This window comes from Takifugu rubripes, chromosome 6 (genome assembly GCF_901000725.2).
Source record: "Takifugu rubripes chromosome 6, fTakRub1.2, whole genome shotgun sequence".
In the NCBI taxonomy this organism is placed as follows: Eukaryota; Metazoa; Chordata; class Actinopteri; order Tetraodontiformes; family Tetraodontidae; genus Takifugu; species Takifugu rubripes.
The window spans coordinates 1,150,997-1,172,308 of NC_042290.1; the positions used below are offsets into that span (position 1 = coordinate 1,150,997).

The 21,312-nt window shown below is 42.6% G+C and overlaps 1 protein-coding gene across 2 annotated transcripts; it reads right to left on the bottom strand.

Moving 5' to 3' along the window:
- Window positions 1-869: 869 nt before the first annotated feature.
- Window positions 870-20,327, bottom strand: LOC115250140 (WD repeat-containing protein 7-like). 2 transcript variants are annotated; one of them, XM_029837310.1, is made up of 20 exons: window positions 20,135-20,327; window positions 19,163-19,334; window positions 18,959-19,065; window positions 18,606-18,684; window positions 18,248-18,422; window positions 17,977-18,053; window positions 17,778-17,897; window positions 17,398-17,543; window positions 17,221-17,308; window positions 15,793-15,940; window positions 15,413-15,528; window positions 14,085-14,217; window positions 13,401-13,621; window positions 13,033-13,228; window positions 11,455-11,669; window positions 8,077-8,310; window positions 7,663-7,956; window positions 6,748-6,944; window positions 3,750-3,847; window positions 870-1,082 (listed from the first exon to the last, which is right to left on the bottom strand). In XM_029837310.1, exons 2-20 carry the CDS (start codon window positions 19,319-19,321, stop codon window positions 943-945), a joined length of 2,943 nt encoding a protein of 980 aa, XP_029693170.1. In that variant the 5' UTR covers window positions 19,322-19,334; window positions 20,135-20,327; the 3' UTR covers window positions 870-942. The 2 variants fall into 2 exon arrangements, with proteins under 2 accessions (XP_029693170.1, XP_029693169.1); XM_029837309.1 differs by having other exon boundaries at window positions 870-1,091.
- Window positions 20,328-21,312: the final 985 nt, after the last annotated feature.

Sequence of the window (21,312 nt, forward strand, 5' to 3'; positions counted from 1 at the left end):
AAAACGGTTTCAACATCAGTGAAAAAGACTCAAAACCAAGTGTATTTAGACAAAAAAGTTAGATATCACATTAAGAAACATGTAAATGCTGCAGTAAGAGCAGAGGGGCAGCTAAATATCAAGAAGGAGAGGTTTTAGATTTCAAACAGCACCTGTGCCTTTCAAGCATGCAAACGGTGACTGTAGAGACACTGAACATCAGGACAAATGGACATCTCCAAACAGACTGACAGACAGACAGGAAATACAGGAAGTACTCCACTAAACAAAAGAGGACAAAGACCCAGCCTGGTGTAAGTTTGTGGTCAGTGCATTCTCAAATCATCAGATAAAGAAAAGCAATGTTAACTTCCATAACACTCAGCTTCATGGGTCTGACATCTATGCTGCCTGTATGTGCAGCACTTCGGCATTCTTTATTCCCTATTTTGTATCTCTGATGACAAAAACTTTTAAATACTGAAACAGTTTTAAATGTCAGAGAACTGAGCCAGATGTTCTTTCAGCAATAAACACTAAAAATACACATTTCATCAACGGCCTACTTTGAAAGTGGACTGACCACAGATGCGACAGACAGAGACAAAACAGGAAGTCCAAGCAAGAACTAACAGTGTAACACAGACTGGAGGTAGGATGCCTGAGACTGGCTGGAAGGAGGCAGAAATGGGAGAGAAACACAGTGACCACACAAACATGACAAGAAAAAGAAGCTGATAGAGTGAAGAGAGGGAAGCACAAGAGACGACAACTGAGACTTAAGGACAACAATATAAATAAGAGAAAAAGGGAATTATTCAAAATGTGTTTACAGCTACAGATGAAAAGCAGAAAAGTAAACAACGACAACAGGAAGTGTGGAATGATCTAGGAAGGATCTGCTAAGACAAAGAGAAGTAGAAAGGTATGGTTGGGAGATCTGACCGAGTGGAACCCATCAGTTCAGTCTGTACCTTCGTTGACTGAGGGGACGTTAAGTGCAGGGCCAGGGCTGGGAGAGCCAGGGGCTCCCTGAGGGGGGGCCCCAGGGGCCCCTGGAGGCCCAGCAGCAGTAGTAACAGTACCAGTGTTGGCTGTGGCAGCTACAGCAGCTTGCAAAAGGAGGAGAAGGAAAGAAATAGTCGAGAGGAAAAGAACAGGTTAGATAGATATAAGAGTACAAACCAGCAAAAAGAGGAGACATTGAGTGAAGACGCAGACGGAGAAGAAATCAGATTCACAGGAAGACTAACATCGGAAACACAAACAGTCCCATTTAGAAAAAACAGGTTAGCAAAACCAAAGATGCAAAGTTATTGAACACGAAACAGCAGACGTGTTGGCTTACGGTCACGCCAACTTACAAATCTGGTTAAAATGCTTGGAGACATCTGCCATCTACTGAATGATATTCAGATAGAGAAATATAGAAATAAAGCAAGCCAGCCAGCCCCCCCCCTCCCTCAACATCACTCCTTAGAGGAAGTCACATTTTCTGATGTAATAGATAATGAAGTTCATACAAAGAATGACTGGTGAGATTTGGTCTGTTGAACAGATAAAAGACTGAGGAATTCTTCCATAAACAACTGAAACAAAATACAAAACAATAAAAGATGATGATGAGTTGGGATGTTCCCCAAGCCGGCAACACCAGAAGTTCACTGTTAGTGATGCTACGACTTAGGGATCGGTGTTAACTAATTATATAATTCACATCAGTACAATTATAAATATAAAATATAAAAAAAGAATGCCTTCATACTTACATGAGAAAATAACCAACAATGTGGAGAGTATTATGTTGAAATCTTTAAAAGTACAGAAGTGCATTCAGCAGCCTGGTTAGCTACACACGCAAGCTAAGCAGCTGATGACAAATACTTAGGAAAGACATGACAAAGAAAAGTGGTGTGAGAATCAGAAGGAAGGAAGAAGGCAGGAAGGAAGGAAGGGAGGAAGGAAGTGAAGGCAGGAAGGAAGGAAGGAAGGAAGGAAGAAGGATTGCAGGAAGGAAGGAGTGTGTGAAAACCTGGTGATCAGTGTGTGTCCTGTTCTTGGACCATCACTTAATTAGATCTGAATGTTGGCATTATTAATAAAATGTTGGATGATCGTGAGCAAGATAAACAGCAAACAACATCTTGGGCTCTCTGTTCATATTGAGCGGCCTCCCCATTTATTTAAATGTGAAAGAGACGGTGACCGAGGTTAAGAGCGCTCCCCTTCACTGGGACACACACGCATGCACACACACACACACACATACACACACCAGGTTAGGGCTGGATTAGAGAGGTCATGGCTGAGCGTTCCCCCTCAATGGCTGTGAATAGGCATGTGGGCGAGAATAAGTCCGCACGCCTTGTCACGCTTTGCCCCCATTAAGGCGTGACAATGGCACTAACCCCCTCTCGCGTACCTCAAAAACTCCCAGGAGTGCCACCCATCACATATACACGTGTGCCTTGCTACACGTGTGTGTGCTGTTTGCTAGTTAGAGGTAGGAGTGTGGGAGTGTGTGTGTGTGTGTGTGTGTGTGAGACCAGGCAGATGGTGACGGCTGGTTAAATGTCCCCTACTGCCTGTCCAGAACAAAAGCAGGTTTTTCTGCACAGACAAAGGCTCCCAACTTACTACTTGTTCTCACCTTCCCAGCGTGAAATTCTTCCTGTTTTCTTTTACCTTCACATTTCTTTCTGTTGCAGATGTTCGACTCATCCAACTCTGTCTAACATGAAAACTTTTCTTTAGAGTTAAATCTTCCATTAGTGACATGTGCAACTTCCCTTCAGTACTTGTACGTGTGCAGCATCAAACATCCAAAGAGCTTTTATAGATACACATCATGGATGTGCTTATAACGCATTAGATAACTTACTCACTTATAATTACATCTTTAACACAGAAATATCATTATGCTGTACATCCACTAAAGTAATAAATGATCTGTGGTGATTATGATGTGTTTCGGTGATTTTATGAATTTTAAGATTTTGTACACAATATTTAAAGGATATAAAGGATGCAGTTTGCACTGTAAGCAGAGTTTCAGGGGCAAGAGAAGATCACAGTTTAAAATAATGTGACTATACCAACATGTAGCTGTGCTTTTTACTCGGCATTCACGCTGTGAACAGCTGCTGCTGCTGGTGAAGAGTAGAAATTAGCCTTGGTGGTTCTGGGGTCTTTAAAAGTTACTGGTACGACACAGAGCTATGTTCTACTCGGCACAGCAGAGGAGGCTCCATTATGGTCTGGGGTGCTTTTCGGTTCAGAGAAACAATGGACCTCAGTTTCCAGACTGTGGATGTCCTTCCTGAAGCCATTTACACCACAGAGCAACAATCCCACCAGACTTGCTCGAATCAAGCTTGTGATCAACAAGAACATGGAGATACTTAGTACTGAGGCCTGTTTGGACAATTTTAGTTCTGATTTTAGGTTTTAGATGTTTAAGGTCTTCGGTGTTTAAGGTCTTCAGCATCTGATCAGCTGGTCAACAGAATTAAACAAATCACATTTGAAAGAGATGCTGTCGTCAAATAAGTCCAATGAAAAGTCAAAAACAGCAGTCTATCCCTTTAAAAACCTTCTGAATGGGTGAGACGGCAGCAGACTCCTCCTGTGATATATAAATATATACATTTTCCTCTGCTAATAGCTCTCTGTGGGTTTTATTGCTGGTGGGCTGCATTATCCAACACTCCCCCTCCCTCCGCAGGGCCCTGAGGGTGCGTGAAACGAATGCCCCCTCCTTTTGTAGTTACCTTGTTTGATCTGGGCCTGTAGCGCCGGGTTGGAAGGTTGAGGAGGGGTAGCTTGCATTCTGCGAGGACTCTCTGGGGTTCCTCCCGGTCTAGGAGGCCTGGAGCAGGACCATAAAGATGGGACATGAAATATTAAAGGTGCGTGAAGGAGACTGGAAGAGAGGAAGGGCAGCAAACACATATGAACCTAACCTGAACTTAACCCACTTTAACCCAAACAGACATCAATGTGTGTTTACCTACATCCCATCCCAGAGAAGCACCATCACAAACCACATTGTTCACACCCTCATTCAGTGAAACAGATTAACCACTGAAACTGTCACACTTTCAACTCCTCATAACAGCAATCAATAACGGCAGCCAAATGACAAGTGAGTCAAAGATAATGTCAAAGTAGTCAGAGATTAAACAACTTTAAACAAGCCACCATTTCAGCCTCCAATGGTGTCCAAATGCAATATAAAAGCCTAAATATTAACATTTAGGAAATAAATGAATACGACATATTCAACAAAAAGCCGACAATATTGTCAAGTTTTATATATACTATTAATCTCACTCGACACAAATGCTGCTGTCCTGGAGAGAACATTCAGTAAGAACACGTGCACCTGCAGTCCCCCTGTACCCCCCCAACCTACACAGTTTCTTTCACTGCCTTTCATTCTCAGTCACACACACACACACACACAGACTTTTGTTGTACATACAAAAGCACACATACTGTCAGTAAAAAAAAAAGTGTATCAAACAAATTTAAGTCAAATCTGATTTAAAAATTCTCCCATTTGTGTTCCCAACATCAAATTCTTGTGTTACATTTAACTTATCCAAGTTGATTAACATTTACAGTGATTTCCCTGATCTCTACCTATTCTCTCCTCTACCTGTCCTCCCCCCTTATCCTCTCTCTACCCAGCTGGCCATCAGCAGGAGGGTCCCCCTACACGAGTCTGGTCCTGCTCAAGGTTTCTTCCTGTTAAAGGGGAGTTTTTTCTGACACTGTTGCTTGTTGGGGGTCAGGCCCTGGGATTCTGGAAAGTGCCTAGAGAAAAATGTGATTGCAACAGATACTGTATAACTAAAGATTGATTTGATTTGAAAATAATAATTCCACTTTAACCTTTGTCCTACAACATGAACAGAAACTGGGCCCTTAAGTTAAGCACTAAGTACAAATTTCTGGGAAAAGCTAAACCAGCCAAAACCAGGATTATCTGGGTGGCCACTCACTTCCAGGTGCACAAATGGATGTCTTTGTCCCCGTGGCTGCAGTGCTACCGGGAGGTAAACATGATGGAAACACATATGCTGTCAGATCAGTTGAAATAACTGCAGACACATGGATAATTTTAGATAATTGTAGCTTTACTTAAAAATGTGCCTCAACACTTTCTGTGTTGAGGCACATTTCTCTGGAGTTCCAGCAGCTTGATGCTGGTTTTCTTACTTGGACACAATTCTTCCAGGAGTCAAATGTTGTGGTTTTTGTTATTTTAACAGTTTCTGATGTCAAGAAATTGTCCCAAAGACACGCTCATGTTTTCAGCCAGAGATGCTCAAAGATCTTCTGTTGTGGGTGTTGGAAGAGTTGAGAAAAACTTCCTCACTCTGTCCTGTCGTCATAAATGTAAGATGGGAAACACGAAAAAGCCAAAACATGTTCAAACATTCACAGGTTCTGGTTTGGAGTTCCAATTTGTAGACGGCTCCAGAGGAGATTCTTGTTGGACTTTTATGAAGAAGTCTCTAACTGCACAATCAACTTTTGAAAGCGTGTGTTCCAGGCCTCTGGACATGGAAGAGAAACTCTGTCCACAATTAATGTCAAGCTCTCAGAACTGTGTCATCATTTCCTGACTAATGAGGGAATCTGCAGTGATGGTGATACGAAGCAAAATAAATTAAAAAAAACAGGACACCTAGGTGTCATCAGCTCATTTGAACTGGGTCACCCACAGAATCAGGGAGGCTTGTAAAGGACATCATGTCCACGGGTCAGAAATGACTTCAGAAAGACCTCTTTTTAAATCAGATAAAAGCAAATGTTGACCAATTGTGCCACAGAGCCCCAAAGTTAAATTCTTGGACAGGTATTTCTCATTATATGGTCTTCCTCTTCAACAATAGTATATTTATAGCCCATTCTAAGAATTCTGGAGTGGAATTTCAGCAGATTCAAGATTCAAGAGAACTTTATTGATCCCTTTAGGGGGTGTCCACCAGGGAAATTAGCAAATTAGCAGATACGTAAATGATAAAACTGTATTCACCCTGTCATCATTTGAGCATAATCTTGGCATTTCTTTAAAACTACACTTTAAACTGATCTAAAATGTACATTCAGAGCAGCTAAAGGAGGACCCAACCAGGCCCGCTGCAGCCTGGCTAGATAGACTAATTATGTGTGAAATCAAATGAAATCAGAATAATGAAAACAAAGGCAGCGAACGTTAGAAGAGAACCAGCTCAGTATTTTACACCCACCACCCCCATCCCCTCCTCTCCCCCCACTCCCCTGCAGGCCTTTTCAGTACAGGGTTGATGAAATGTTATGTTAGTGTTACAGAAGCAGGACCTCGACCTTCGTGTTAAATCTTTCACAGCAAAATGAGAGCTCAGACAGAATAAACAAGCAGCCCACCGCCACACACACACACACACACACACACACACAGACACACACAGACACACACACACACGCACACACAGGAAGCAAGCAGGAATTCTTTAAAATGTGAGGAGTGCGCTATATCTCTGAATTCCATTGTCACATTTTTATGATGGTGGGTCAGTGCTGCTTTCTCCTACCTACAGAATAAATTTTCTCTACATTGTTTTAGATTTTCTTGGGACCATCTAAGACTTCTATTATTTGATCCGTTTAACAAAAATCAGGATCAAGACCAATGATCTGTTTGTGTTTAGGACTGGATCCATCTGTGGGGGGGTTTAAAAAAGAGCAGTCTGTAAGCATCAGGTGTGTGTTTGTTACCTGGCCGGTGCTTTCTTCATGTGCTCTCCAACAAAGGTGGCATTGGTCATGCCCATCAGCGTGTTGGCCAGTGATATCACCGACAGGAGGTGCTGCGTGGTGACGGCCCTGGAAACACCATATGTCCCCTTTCCCACAATGTCGCTCAGAGTCAGTTTCAGACCAGTAGCCAGAGACAACTGCCGCAGCAAAGACTCCTAGGAACACGTACACAGGCTTTAGAGATAACAAAATATGCTGTGGAGGAATTACAAACAAACAAATAATTTAAAAAAACAGCTTTTTCCTCAGTTGATTTTTAATTACAGTGATCCCTCGCTATATCGCGTTTCATCTTTCACGGCTTCGCTGCTTCACGGATTTTTTTTGCGAGTCGTTCATTGCAGTTCTCAAATATAATCGAAGGTGGCATATCCGTTTATAAAAATCTTCTTGCTCAGAAAAAGAAAGAGCGCCAACAACTACCCATAACAATGTTCTTCTCTCGGAGAAAGACTCCTGCGCCTTCAGTAGAAACAGACGCTACAGCGGAGCGGAGTCAGGACGAAGAGGCACAGCTGGGACTGGGAAATACGCGAGTGACAATGTTTCCAACCTTGTATTATTAGATTAAAATTATTGTTTTAAACAAATTTTGGGCTTTAAAACAGGTTTTGATTTTTGGTTTCATTCTATAGTTCAGTATTGCATTGTAAAATAATAAAAAAAAAAAAAGCTGACTACTTCACAGATTTCACTTTTCGCGTGTTATTTTTGGAACGCAACTCCCGCGATAAACGAGGGATCACTGTATACACCATACCTTTTTGCTCAGTGAAGTAAAATACTGAACAGTTTAGTTGTAGTTTCCAACTGACGCGACACCGGCGCGACACATCCTGCTCATTAAACAAACTGACAGAAGACAACCGTTACCTTAAAGGTGGGCAGCATAAGGGACATGTGACCCCCTCTGGAGATCAGGCCAAAGGAGATGGGACAGTGTGGCCTGAGCATGCCCAGCCGCTCCAGGCAGATGTTGTCCAGCTGTTCATTCAGGCCCCAGGCATGCAGGCAGGACATGAAGAGCTTGGCTGTGTCCATTGTCAAGTTATACTCCAGTAAACTCAAAGACTTGGACTTCTCCTCACGCCTTCTCATCTCCTCTTCCTCCTCCTCGTCTTCATCCAACAAGTGCTCCTTGATGGTCTCTTTCATCGTCTCCTTCACCTGGGTGCAAGTTTAAAATAAAACAAAGTCAGATGGACCCACGCAAGTCCAATTTTAGAACTCTGATCTTTGAGGATGAGAAGGCGCATTTATTGTGTTGTCTCTTCGATGATTACTGACCTGTTTGAAGATCTTGTTGGCCAGAAAAGAACCGCCCTTGTCAGCGCCGGCCTGGCTCTTCTGCAGTGTCTCTGGGGACACCAATGTGGGGTTTGGTCTCTGGGCTTCCTCCGTTAGCAGCTGGATGATCACCGCTTCCACATCAAAGAACAACACATGCATGTCAGGATCTGTCAGGTTTGTCTTCATTGCCTGGACCACCAGGGCATTATGGGAGTATTTTGGCAGGTTGCCCTGGAAGAGAGAAAATTGCTTGAGTGCATCTTGTCCCACATATTCCAAAGAAAACTGCTCCTGTTGCCTCCAGCAGACATTTTTATACTTTTACCTGACAGACAGCTCAGTTTTGAACCCAATATAAAACTTCACAGTTTAGAGAAATATAAGACATTTGATGATATATGTCAACTTGAAGAAAGTCTCAGTGAAAGTAGTGTTTTTCAGAGATATAACAGCACAGACATGAAAAGAATCATGTTCGTTTCATTTTCCAACCCTCTCACAGGGAAAGCTGCTGGACATGGAGGCCTGAGGCAGGTTGCTGTATAGCTGGTGCATCTTTATAATGATTCCATAGTTAGGAATGAACAGATCTTTAATGAAATCAGTTAAGAGGCAGGAAAAGAAGCCAAGGTAAAAAGCTAAATGGGCAGGTCTTCTTGGCAGAGGTTTATACCTACGTGCTTACAACGGCTCTGAAGAGCACGACACATAAAAAATTTCATTATCATCTCGAATCTTCTACAATTCCCCTCATAACAAGTCATTAAAATTATCCAGCAGTTGACGGCATCCTATTTTAATGTTGTTATGTTTGGAAATGACAAAAAAGAAAAAAATCCGTGTACGTTTCTTGCTAATAGTGACACAGAGCTCGTGGGACTGAAACGAGCCTCTATGTCCGAAAGAGAGATAACACAACAATTTGCTACAATACGCTGACAAATTACAACTGCTCACAGCATCACAACGGTGTGTGTGTGTGTTTTTCTTCAAGATTTTGGATTTCTGTGGAAAGGCGTCATTCACGTCTGAAAATCTATGAGCCTGAGTGGATTAATACTGCCACCTAAAGGTCGACTGCCATATTACAAACGTACACACCATATCCTCGTATAAACATGTAAATGTGTGTAGAAAATGTATGTAAATGTATTTACATGTATACAACATACACAAATGCAAATATGGTATATACATATAGAAATATATGCAGACAAATATATAGTACACATATTTTATTTTTTGTATCTTTTGAGCTACACACACACACACACTCTGTTCTATAGCTCCTGGGCAGCAGCGCTAAGGTCATTGTGCTGCAGGGTCCTTATGGCAAGCAACACAGGAGGCCCCCCAACCCTCTCACACACTCACACAATTACCAGCAAACTCGACAAGCTGCTGCACTAGAACACTGATACTGACTTTTAAATCTTAAACGATTTTAACACACATTTCCACAAGTTTTAGATCCACCATAAGTCAACCTTCCACCAATCTGACCTTCTAAGAATGCATGTTTGTGTCATGATGTATACCACAGTACACAACATGCTGATGGGTATTATGTTTGCGACATAAAACCAGTGCAATCATCCAGGTAAAGGACACACCAGCTGCCCAACGAGGCTGAAGCAGCTCAGTCTCCTCAGATAGAGGAGCTGTGCGGTTCTTGACCAATATCAATAATTTTCCATTCATTTATACTCTTTGGAGGTTGATTGAATATAAATATGCTCAACTTTGAATTTAGGATTTACACCAAAAACAGAGATAGATTAAACTAATCTTACTTGTTTATAGAGAATAATTACTTCACATTTATTTCTCATCTTCTCTGTATAACACAACTGATGACTGATCAGAAGGTGGAAAACACCTGCTAAAGGGCAAACTCAGTCAGTGTGTCCACACACACACACACACACACACACTCACACTCACACTCACACTCACACTCACACTCACACACACACACACACACACACACACACACACACACACACACACACACACCCAGAAGAAGGAAGGATTGTTACAGGCTGGGTGCAACAATGAGCTTGATAGTCTGACATTTCACAGTCATTATGTGCCATTACACACGTCAGGGGAGCAGACACACTCTCACTTACACACACACACACACACACCAGTGATGATGATGATGATGATGATGATGATGATGATGATGGTGGTGATGGGTGCTTTTGCTTCTGATAATTTAAGTGGATGGATGGGAGACCTGCCACGGAGGGGAGAACTCACAACCACAGCAATGCGTTTTGATGGAACAGGTAGAAACAACTGGAGGTTATTGGCCTTTACAGAAAACAACCAGCTCTGATAGTGGGAAACCTCTGGAGACACCAAAAATAAACCCAACACACTGGCGGAGGAAAAGAATCTGCTAAAAAAAGGAAAGAAAACAAGAGACAGGCGGAAGAGAAGATGGAATACAGAGGAAAATGCAGCCGAGTCAAACTGTAGACCTGAGTCTGTGTCACAGCAGCAATAAGACTCATGGTACAACCGTGCTACAACTCAATACAACAGGCTTTTACCATCACGGCGACGGGATTCTGGCTAAACATCGTTGGGAATATTCAAGTTTACTGGCGACTCCTGTCCAGACTCTTTAGGAATGTTCTGAATTACCTTTAGAGCAGGCATGTCCAACTCAGTCCTCGAGGGCCACGATCCTGCACGGTTTTCCAACCCACTGAATGCATTTTCAGCCTGATGGGACAGAAAACCCGGCAGGATCGTGGCCCTCGAGGACTGAGTTTGACACATGTGCTTTAGAGGAATACAAATCCATGAAAACAACCGTGTGTCAAAATTCAGTTCTTGTTTAAACAACTACAGCACAGATCTGATAGGCTCAGAGAACGAAACATTTTTCAATCTATTGTGACATTTAGGATAGTTCATCATTCCCTGGGAGACTTTATTGTCCATCGTCTCCCTCAGACACACACACACACGCACACACATACTTAGTGTTGACCTTTGTTTTGTCTCCAGCAGAGTCTGACTCCAGTCAATTAACACTGGCTTTGGGAGACTCTTCAACACAGATGACCACTAGGTTTCTTTATTTGTGTGTGCGCACGCATGTGTGTATTAGTTTAACAAAGAGAGAGAAAATAGAAACATGGCCAAAAGAGAGATCGGACTAACATACAGGATAATAGCGCCCTCTGCAGCTCGACTTCATGAATGCAGCCTCGAGATTAATGAATTAACCCAGTAAAAAATGGCAGACGCACATTTGCACATACATTGAAGCTATATCATGTGTCTTCCTGGTTTAGATTTATGTTGTACTGTTGGCCTTTTTGTGCTTCATTTTGTGTCTCATGTGACAGTGTGTACCTTGTCAGCGTTGTCTGCAGCCAGCAGGTTGGTGGCCAGGGTCTGCAGCTTGTGCTGGGCCATGTTCTTCAGCGCCGCCAGGCTCCGGCGGGTCATCGCCTGTTTCAGGTTCACAGCCGAGTGGCTGAGGGCATCCACGGTGGCCGGGGCCAGCTCATCACAGGCATTCAAGATCTCCACTGCAGTTATTCCCATCACGCAACGATCCAGCGCACCTGAACACACAAAGAAATGAGCTTTTGATGGAGACAACTCAGAGCCAAATAAATAAATAGAAGGGACGTTTACCTGCAGTAAGACCAACTAATGTGTTTCCTAATAAATATTGCTGACAAGAACAAAGAACTCTTCACTACATCATCAAAAGAAATTCTAGCTGCCCTTAAAGCTGTTGGAGAAAAGCTGCAATCTTTTGAAGGATCTTTAAAATTCTGAACCCATATTAAAAAGTGATCTCAATCTGGAGGTTTGAGCTCAGCCTCGGCTCTGGTTCCATCACTTCTTGTTCTTATACTCTGCCTCTCCGGTTCCATCAGACCAGCTCTACATCACTGTCTCCATTCTCCGTATGATCTATTCTCAGTACGATCACCAATTGCCTCTTGAATACAGTTCACATCACAGATGGCCTCCATCTCTGATGCCAACTATTCTCTGACTTTACACACCAAGAAAAGAGGTTTAGAAAGAGATCATTAGCAGCAGACAGAGATGACTCATAATGGCTTAGCTATTGCTTAAGTGCTTCCATTGTATGTGTGTGTGTGTGTGTGTGTGTGGGTGGGTGTGTGTGTCAGGGGGCCTGTGAGCCATTGCCTTAATACATGTCCATCGCCTGAGTACTCACGTTCCTTAATTTCACACTTAGCTACCCTGCACTTGTACACAAGAGCTATCACACACACAAAGGCTGCACTGCTGCGTTGGTGGAGCGTTCCATGCCTTTGACAACACCCCTGAAATTACACCTGACACCAAATGCATACTGATTTTTGGATTCAATAAGATATGATGACATAAACCTGACCCCGTCAACATCACGAGTGAGTGAGTGACACAACACAACACAATAACTCGGGTTGGGCTGAGACATAATGCTTGTGAGTCTGGCAACATTGGGCCAGGCTCCTGCGAATTGGAGCGTGCCGGGTCATTGAGAATCAGCTTAGAAACTCTTTAAAGGGGTGATTGTGGGCTTTGACAGTCACAAGAACCTGCAGAAAATAGAAATTCTCTTGTCCCACTGTAATTCTTCGCTGTGTTATCCCCCCAGATGTTTTTATTTTTAAAATCTGAAGCATGATGGACAGCACAACGCAGCCGGCATTAGTGCTGGTAACAGTAGCAATGCTTTTATAATGATGATTCCAGTTTTATGATTCCTCAGATCCACCCCCCATCTCCCATATGTGTCCCAGGGGCTTTCAATTATTTTCACATATACATATTTTTATATACTAAAAGTATTTTAGATTTTTATATGCTCAGCAGGAAAAAGATCAATAACTGAATAAAACCATATCTATCATATTGGTTCTACGGCCAAAGGATGAGGATTTACCCACGGCGTCTAATCACCTGTGTCCATTTGCCAGACATACACGGAGCCATCCGAACATCCAACCACAAGGTAGTCATCTGCTGGGCGCCATTTGACGACGTGGATGGGGAAGAGGTGTCGCGACGCCAGCATGATGCACTTCCTTTCCCTGAGGCTGAGCAGGCCGACAGAGTGGTCACTGGCAACGGAGCAGACGCAGTGCTGCACTCGTGTCTGCAGAGCAAACACAACAGGAAGTGGGTTTGGAGCTCCTGATGATGCTGAATCCACATAAGTGCATCTGAATTTTTCAAGGCTGCTGTTGCTGCTTTCTGATTGTAACAATATTAATCAACAAATCAAAGCAGCAGCAGCAGCAGAAGGTGACCACAAGTAAATGTCGTACGCTGCAGTTTTCAGGCGGGACAATAAGTTGGGTGATCTCTCCTCCATGGACACAGAAAATGTGCTTCATCTCTCCAGTGAAAATGTCCCAGACAATGACGGAGAAGTCGACGCCTCCGGACACCAGAGAGCGCTGGTCGTAGCGCGGGGAGATCTGATAGGGGTACAAGACACACGTCACCTTGTTCCGGTGACCCCGCAGGGTCCGATGGGGTGGCCAACCTGGAAGAAAAACAGGTAAATAGCTCAGAGCAGATGAATGGGGTTAACTCTAACCTTATGAGTTAGCTAACTGGTGTGGTGAAAAAGATTCAACAGAAATAGTCAAATACAGCTGAATATTAAAGCTTTTGATGGAAACAATTCAAACCCATGTTTCTAATTAATAGCTCAGCAATAAATTACAAATACCGGTCATTCATATTTGAAATAAGACGAAAAAGCTACAGTTCTTACAGATGTACCAATAAGACCAAAGATATGTCCATAATATCACAAATTCTGAATAAAATCTTTTGTACAAATTATGATTTTAACCGATCCAAAACAATCTGTGAAAAATACTGTCAGGTATGTGGCCCTAATCTTGTCTATCTTGTCCTGTCTCAAGTCCTGAGGGTGCTCATGTAGATTTCTGCTCATTCCTTTCCTACAGTTGTCCCCCCTCATCTTGTCCCCTCCTGACCTCTCCTGAGCATATGTTCTCCCTGTAGTAGCTGGACAATGGCCGTCTGTGTAGCAGGGACCAGGATGATGCTGCCGTCCTCTCGCCCACACACCAGTCGACCTTGAGAGGGGATGTAAACACTGGCTGTCACCTGGAAAATATTAAAAGAGAAGAAGCCGAGTGTAACAACATCTCAGTCACTGATAGCGGGCATGAAAAACCAGCAGCAACAGCTGAGACCTGAGAAACAAACCCATAGTAAAGTAAACGAAACATGTTGGCATCCAAAACAGAAAGCTTTGAACCCTCTCATATCCTGCTGTGTTCACTGGTGTTATGCTAAAATCAAAATCAGAGCAGAGAATCTTGTTTCTGAGAGTCTGACTCTCCTTTAGCTGTTTTTAAGTCCACGTGGGCTGTTACAGAGGAGAGGGTTCTTCCTGGCCACTCTGCTGCAGAACACTAATTGGTGGAGTGAAACTTCATGCAGACAGCACACATGAGCTCTGGGCTCAGCCAGCAACCATTAAATCCTTCTTCATGTCTGTGTCCACGACTCTTTTCTCCACATTGTTCAGTCTAGTTGGAAACCCAGTTTTGGCAATAGTCCCCCCTGGGTGGTTTGTTCCTGTCTGGGGGGTGGCATACACAGTCACCTGGTAGTGAGGCACTGAGTTTGGCATCTTGATATCAGTGTTTTAGATGTTTTATGTTGTTTAAAGTCTCTCTGTCCCCCTGACTGTGGGAGGTGCTTGGGGTGCGCCAGCTAAAATGGACTCCAGATGAACATCTTAAAAACTAAAGATATGATCGTTGACAATATAAAGACTTTCTACAAGCTGAACAAACCATGGAGCTGTTACTCTTTTAAAGAACTTTGAAAGAACCACGATGACCAGGCTTTATTAAATCTGTTTTATCCTCCTCTCTGTTGTCGTGGTTTGGGAACCTGTCCCGGCCTGAGCCAAATGGTGTAATGAGGGATCGGGCTGGCTGGAGAGGTTAGTTACAGAGGGGGTCTGTCTTAAACGATAGCTCTCACCCTATCAACACTGAGTTTCATTTGCTCCCATCATCTCGTGGTACTCAGAAAGCTCGAGTTAAACAGCAACAGATGTGAGACGTGCATCATGCAACAATTCTACTTTTAATATTTGATATTCTGTTTTCTACTCTCGGGTCTAGAGAGTAGATTGTTAGAGAATATTTGATTTTAGTTCTTTTACACAATATAACAAACCCTGATAAAAGTGAAACTTTCATCTGCACTGTTTTTATTTGTTGTTTAAAGGTCCAAATGTTTTGAGGCTGGCAGGTTTTACATGGTTGATTTGCTGGCTTCAAACCTTGATTGGTTCTTCCTTTGAAGGCAGGACGCTGAGCTGGTCGATGATTCCAGCAGATACGGGGGTCAACTTATCAAAAGCCTCCTGCAGACTGATAGTGGAGGACACCTGTAGTTCTGCACAAGGACAGGAAGGAGAGATCAAATGACAAATGAAACTTCAAACAAAGAAACTGAAAAACCTCAACTAAATCCAGAATATTACATATCCCTGAGGACAACAGATTTGTAGCATTAAAACTTAAAACATGCAAGATAATTTTGTCATACAGCAGCTAAGTGGGATTTGATGTAATTTAACCACAAATTTACAAATTAACTTTTGTTTTTGAATCCATGCTTTAGTGTTTTTTACAGGAGCAGGAGGCTGTAGGGACTCACCTGCAGCGGCCGACAGCGGCTGCTGGGGGGTGCTATCAGTGATGCTCCACAGGGACAGTTGGCCCGCCGAGTCCCCCTGGATGAGCAGCTTGTGAAAAGGCTCACGGCGTCCAAAGAAAAAGCGCGTCACGGGAGGACAGATCAGGAGCTGGACAAACAGACCTCGTTACAGGAGAAGTGGAAGCAACTCGCTGCAGTCAGTACATCAAAACCTCTCAGAGCGTTCCGGAAAATATGAAACTGTCTAGAATAGACTACTGGAAAAGACCATTTAGATCTTGGTCTATTTCCAACTATCATATGTAACCATGAGCTTCAAAAGATGAGAGAAGCACCTAAACTCTAAATAAGCTGAAGAGTTTTGGTCAACGAGCTCCTGGTGGCCCCTAGCTTAAAACAGAAGCCAATCTTCCAGGAATCAAACATCTACCCCCTGACCAGTCCAGGATTAATGTTTGGAAGACAAAGACAAGGACATTTTGTTGCTGCATTATATCTACTAGGGATTGAAATGTGGATTTTAATCTGTGTGTGTATAACCAGGTCTCCACACATGGAAAAAAGCCTACGTTGATCTGTAAATGTGTGATCTGTACATATCGAGCCTCAAGACTGGAGGTTTGCTTAAAGGTGACTTTGCTGCACTCCTGCTGCAGAAGATCCACAAATGCGTGTGGAGACTACTTGTCTGTGTGCCTCTGTAGCTCTACAGCTACACACAACTGCTGGGCGCTAGCGTCCAATGATAATGGCCTTTGCTCCCCTTTTAAGCCTGACTATGATTTCAGATTCAGATTTCCTTTATTTGTCCCACAACGGGGTAATTTACAGCGCAACAGCAGCAAAAACACACAGAGGAAAAGACATTCAGGAATGCAATGATAGAAAAAGAACAATAAGTAATAATAATGAATATATATAATACAAAAAATTGAAATTAGAATAGAAAATATATAAATATATATATAATAATCCAAGATAAATGGATAATTAGCCTTTTTGTATACCTGTACATAGTACAGAGAGTTTACCTGAAGAATATACATATCAGAAATATATAATCAGGTGTGTGAAAAATATAACCTGTTGTCAAATGAGACACCTTCCACAGTTTTACTGCTCAGTTAGCTGCTCTTCATTTTTGAAAGGATTCCGTACGGTAATAGCACCGAAATTTCCACTGTTACAAAGTCTTCATTAAAACTGTCATATCTGCATACTACAATTCTGTTTTAACTACACAAATACTAACTAGCACTTCCTCTGCCTGGTGCTGGTCTATCACAGTCGTAGCAACAGACAGAATCACAACTAGTCGTGAGGAGTCAGAAGAATGAGCTGATGTCACTCAGGCAAAGATTTAGAGACACATTGAGAAATAAAAGTGCTTCAATTTTAGTTCTAATTATTCCCGACACAAGAACTCACCTCTTTATCTGAACGTTCTGCAATTTTGTAGATCAGTGGAGGAACTAAGCTTTCTTTAGTTTTCCCAACATGACTACGGAAATGTTCACTGACAAGAAGAGAAAAAGATCAAAACTCAAATTGATATTTTAAAAAAGTGCTTTTGCATTGAACTAACCCAAAGAGCAGAACCTTTACCTGGGGGGCAGCTTATAGACATAACTGCAGCCATCTTCAGTCCAAATGATAACTTTGTCTGCAGCGATAAACTCTCCACCTGTCCAGCTCTGGTCATTGTCACTGGGAACTGAGCAGAGCAGCGAGTAATCTGCAGCATCAAACACCTATAACAAACAAGAGGTGGGGGACAGGGGGCAGACGTCACCATAATAATAATGTAAGCTGATTAGATGAGGCTCAATGACATGGAGAACCATTCTTCAGCGCACTGCTGCACGTAGTCTCACGTGTTAATTTTACTACGAAGACTATTGACAGGGAAACTACATATTTCATAAGTGACAAAATAAAGAAGGGCCCATAAACCTGATGACTGTGGTAATCACGCAGCCTCTTACCCTCCAGTACTTGGAACAAATGACCAACAGGCTCCTCTGAGTGAAGGTGCAGAAGGAAATGCTCTGACAACCCTGACAGTAGACAGGTTTGGATTCTTCTTCAAACACTGGGTCCAAGTCCTGAACACACACAATAAATGGCTCTGACACAAAACAGATGAACACGTTGAAAAGACAACATCTGTAGTCTGCAGTTTACCTGCATTCTGCTGACCTCAGCCGTGATGATCCAGACCTTTAGAATACCTGTCACTGACATCGCCACCACTGTGTCCTCTACAATTAAACAGAACAACATAGTCAGAGTGCTGTCTTATTGATAATAACAAACCTAACTTTATGCGAGGCTCAACTTTGATTTATTATCCTTACAAGACCGAGACAGAGATACAGTGCAGAGTAGAAACATGCTAGTTTGAACTCTGAAGTCCTGAAACAGCTCTTCCTCCTGAGCTGTCTGTGGCCATTACCTTGTGTTCGGTGAGATCTGATGATGCTCATGGAGCTGATCCAGTCAGGAGAGATCTTAGACACCAGTGAGTACAGGACCTCCAGACTGGTGGCATCCATTACAAGGATTTCTGGGTAGAGTCCATTAGAAAGCAGCCGTCCCTCCCTCTGAGTGCCAATAGTGAACTGATAGAACTGCAAAGGATGTGTAAGTGATTCCATTTCAATATCTATCCATACATTTTATAGTTATTACCCATTTACTGCAATGCTGCTCAAACTATCAACTCTATGCAACTTACTGAAGATATAGATTTATTTGATGTGGGAAAAATATGGTTAAATGTGATTTGCCTTTCATTAATTTGATTCCTTTACCTGTATGCCAGTGTGGGTACAGGCCAGCTTTGTAAACTCAATACAGCGTCCATCATTCACATCCCATAAACACATCTCTCTGCAGACATAGCCAAAATTAAGTGATATGTTACAAAAAAGAAATATATCAATTGTTTACATCCCCAGGTTCATAGAGGCATTTCCATTTATCACTTTATGAAAGAGACATCACCATCAAGTCTACTTAGAGTGGACAACTGTAGGTCCAACGTGACAAAGTATTTCTATGGAGGGTTCCATAGACGGTCCGTTTGTATGTCTGCATTCCTTTAACCACTCATTGTAAAAGCCCCTCTAGACACGTGTGCATGATTTTAAACTAACGTACTTACCCACTCTCTGATGCACTGACTATATACTGCTTGTCACTGCATGCACTGGCTTTAGACAGACAGGTAATGGAGGCAGTATGACCAAACAACATGGCCCTGGGACAAATCTAGGCACAGAAGAAAAGAGCAGAGAGCAACAGAAGCTTACATACTGTTCACTAATGAATGAGCTACAATCATCTCAACCCTCAACCTCAATGGTACCTCCAGATCAGAGGTCATGTCCCAGAGACAGATCTGTCCATCATGGCAACCAGTAATGATGGTGCTAAAGTCATCCATGACCAGCAGGGTGCTGATACAGTGTGTCGGAGCAGTGCGTCCCCATAGCACTATGGGTAGAACCAAGCTGTTCCCTGACATGATGCTGTTCTGTCTGGAATGTGTGGGGGGAGAGAGAGAGCAGATGTCATACATTCTTCATGAGTGGAACTGAAACCCTTCACATTATTTTGCAGTTTTCTGCATGAAACAATGTTGAGTTGTGAGTGAGATCTCTAAATTCTGTCAAGAAATCGTTAACGCAGTTCCAACAGCCTAGTCAGTGTCACAACGCCACTGTACTCATCGGCTGATCCGCAACATATGCTGCCTGTGTTGTTTAACCTATTTAAGTCAGGAATACGGTCCATGTGGGCCCCAGCTGCAGCCTCGCAATTTCTCCATTGATCGTTTTAGAGGTGATATGAACACACTGAGATGGTAGGTTCCGTGTGACGTCACTGCGTGCATGCACACATTCCACACGCACACTTCACGGCTCAGAACAGATCAGCTTCGGTCCAGTCACGAATCATACATCAGTCACGAAGACAGCGCTCATGTTTTCACCGACATATGTCGTAATATATGACATAAGACATACGTCTCTCTGAATACATGAATGGTCAGACGTTGCCATGGCTCGGTCAATAATCACAATTAACCTTTCGGATGCAGATCGAATTTGCAGTCAGCTGATGAATGCCATTGAATGACACGTCAGTGGAAAAGATGCATGTTTCTGTTTTAATCTACCGCAACCCGTCATAAACTGTCACATATGAGTCTTAAGATTTGATTTTGACAGTGGTTCGTGCCGCGCGTTAACGTTAATCTCTACCCGCAATGTCGCAGTAACGTAGCAACTCGGCTAACGGAATACAAACACACACAAGTGAAACCATGGATACATACTTGAAAGTATAGTCTACAGGAACATATTCTTCCAATGGAATGATTTAAAACAAACGTTCTTGAACACAGCAAATGACAAATTGTCCTCTTGTCGCCTTGTTTTGAACGGCTTGTCCTGCTATCACAGCGACATATTGACTAGCAATGAACGACGGTCAGTCAGCTGAGCGAGACTTCTTCTTCTGTGGTTGTCTGCTTACAGGAAGTTGTTGAAGAACTCACAGGCGTATATCGCCACCTAACGTACAAGAGTATGAACACAGTACAAGAACGATTTTTCAACCAAAAAGTGTAAAATACTCTATCAAAATCAAATGAAAATAATGCAATATATTAGAATTACTAATTATTTTATAAGGTTTTCTACTATGTTTATTATATGACTCACCACTATCTATTCTTGATTTATCAATGAAAACATCTAAAAGCAGCAGTTTAAATTCATTACACAACACAAACGAAACAAAGACACAATTCTTGAACATTGCCTTTTAATCTATATTTTGTACTCTATATTTTTTATTTGTAATATTGTAATAGATCATCAAGGCAATATAAAAATACTCACATTATTGTGGCATCATATTATTGTAATAACATTCTATAAATATATACTTTTATACTTTTCACAGGACAGTCCAGGAGGAGATCCTGTAAATGATGGAGCGGAGCGGTGCCCAGCTAACCTGACCTTGGTCAGACCACACTCTTCTGTAAATCAATGGAGACGATGAAGAGATGGTTTAAACACTTAAAGTCTTCGGCATCATCATCCGAAGACTAAGGGACAGCTTTAATCAGGAAGGTCTAACTATTTCTTCACTTCCTCGTGGTGTTGAAGAGGAACAGCTTGAGGGAAAAGCTGTTGGTGATCTTTAGCTGCTCCACTGCAGAATCACCACACAGAGGATCACTGGCTGACCTCTCTTCTCCCCGGTCAAACTCTACAGCACATGTTGCCTCATGGAGGATAATTTTGATGAAACTGCAAAACTGCAATGACAGAAAGGAAATGCCTATCTGCTTGCCACAGTTCGCATACTAGGAAACTACACCCCTGGTCAAGGATGGGTAAGTGACCCCTATTGGCTGATAAAGGAGAGGGAAAGCTAAGAAGCATTGCCAGAACTTCGGGCTTCTTGGCTTCTCTCCATCCTTAAGGTGCTTAGCGAGAAGTC

Coding starts and splice junctions, on each gene's coding strand:
- LOC115250140 (XM_029837309.1), bottom strand. CDS start 19,321: ATGTCAGGGAACAGCTTGGTTCTACCCATAGTGCTATGGGGACGCACT. Junction 8,311..11,454: donor CTGCAGACAACGCTGACAAG/GTACACACTGTC, acceptor TCTCTCTTCCAG/GGCAACCTGCCAAAATACTC. Junction 3,848..6,747: donor ATGAAGAAAGCACCGGCCAG/GTAACAAACACA, acceptor GTCCTGCTCCAG/GCCTCCTAGACCGGGAGGAA.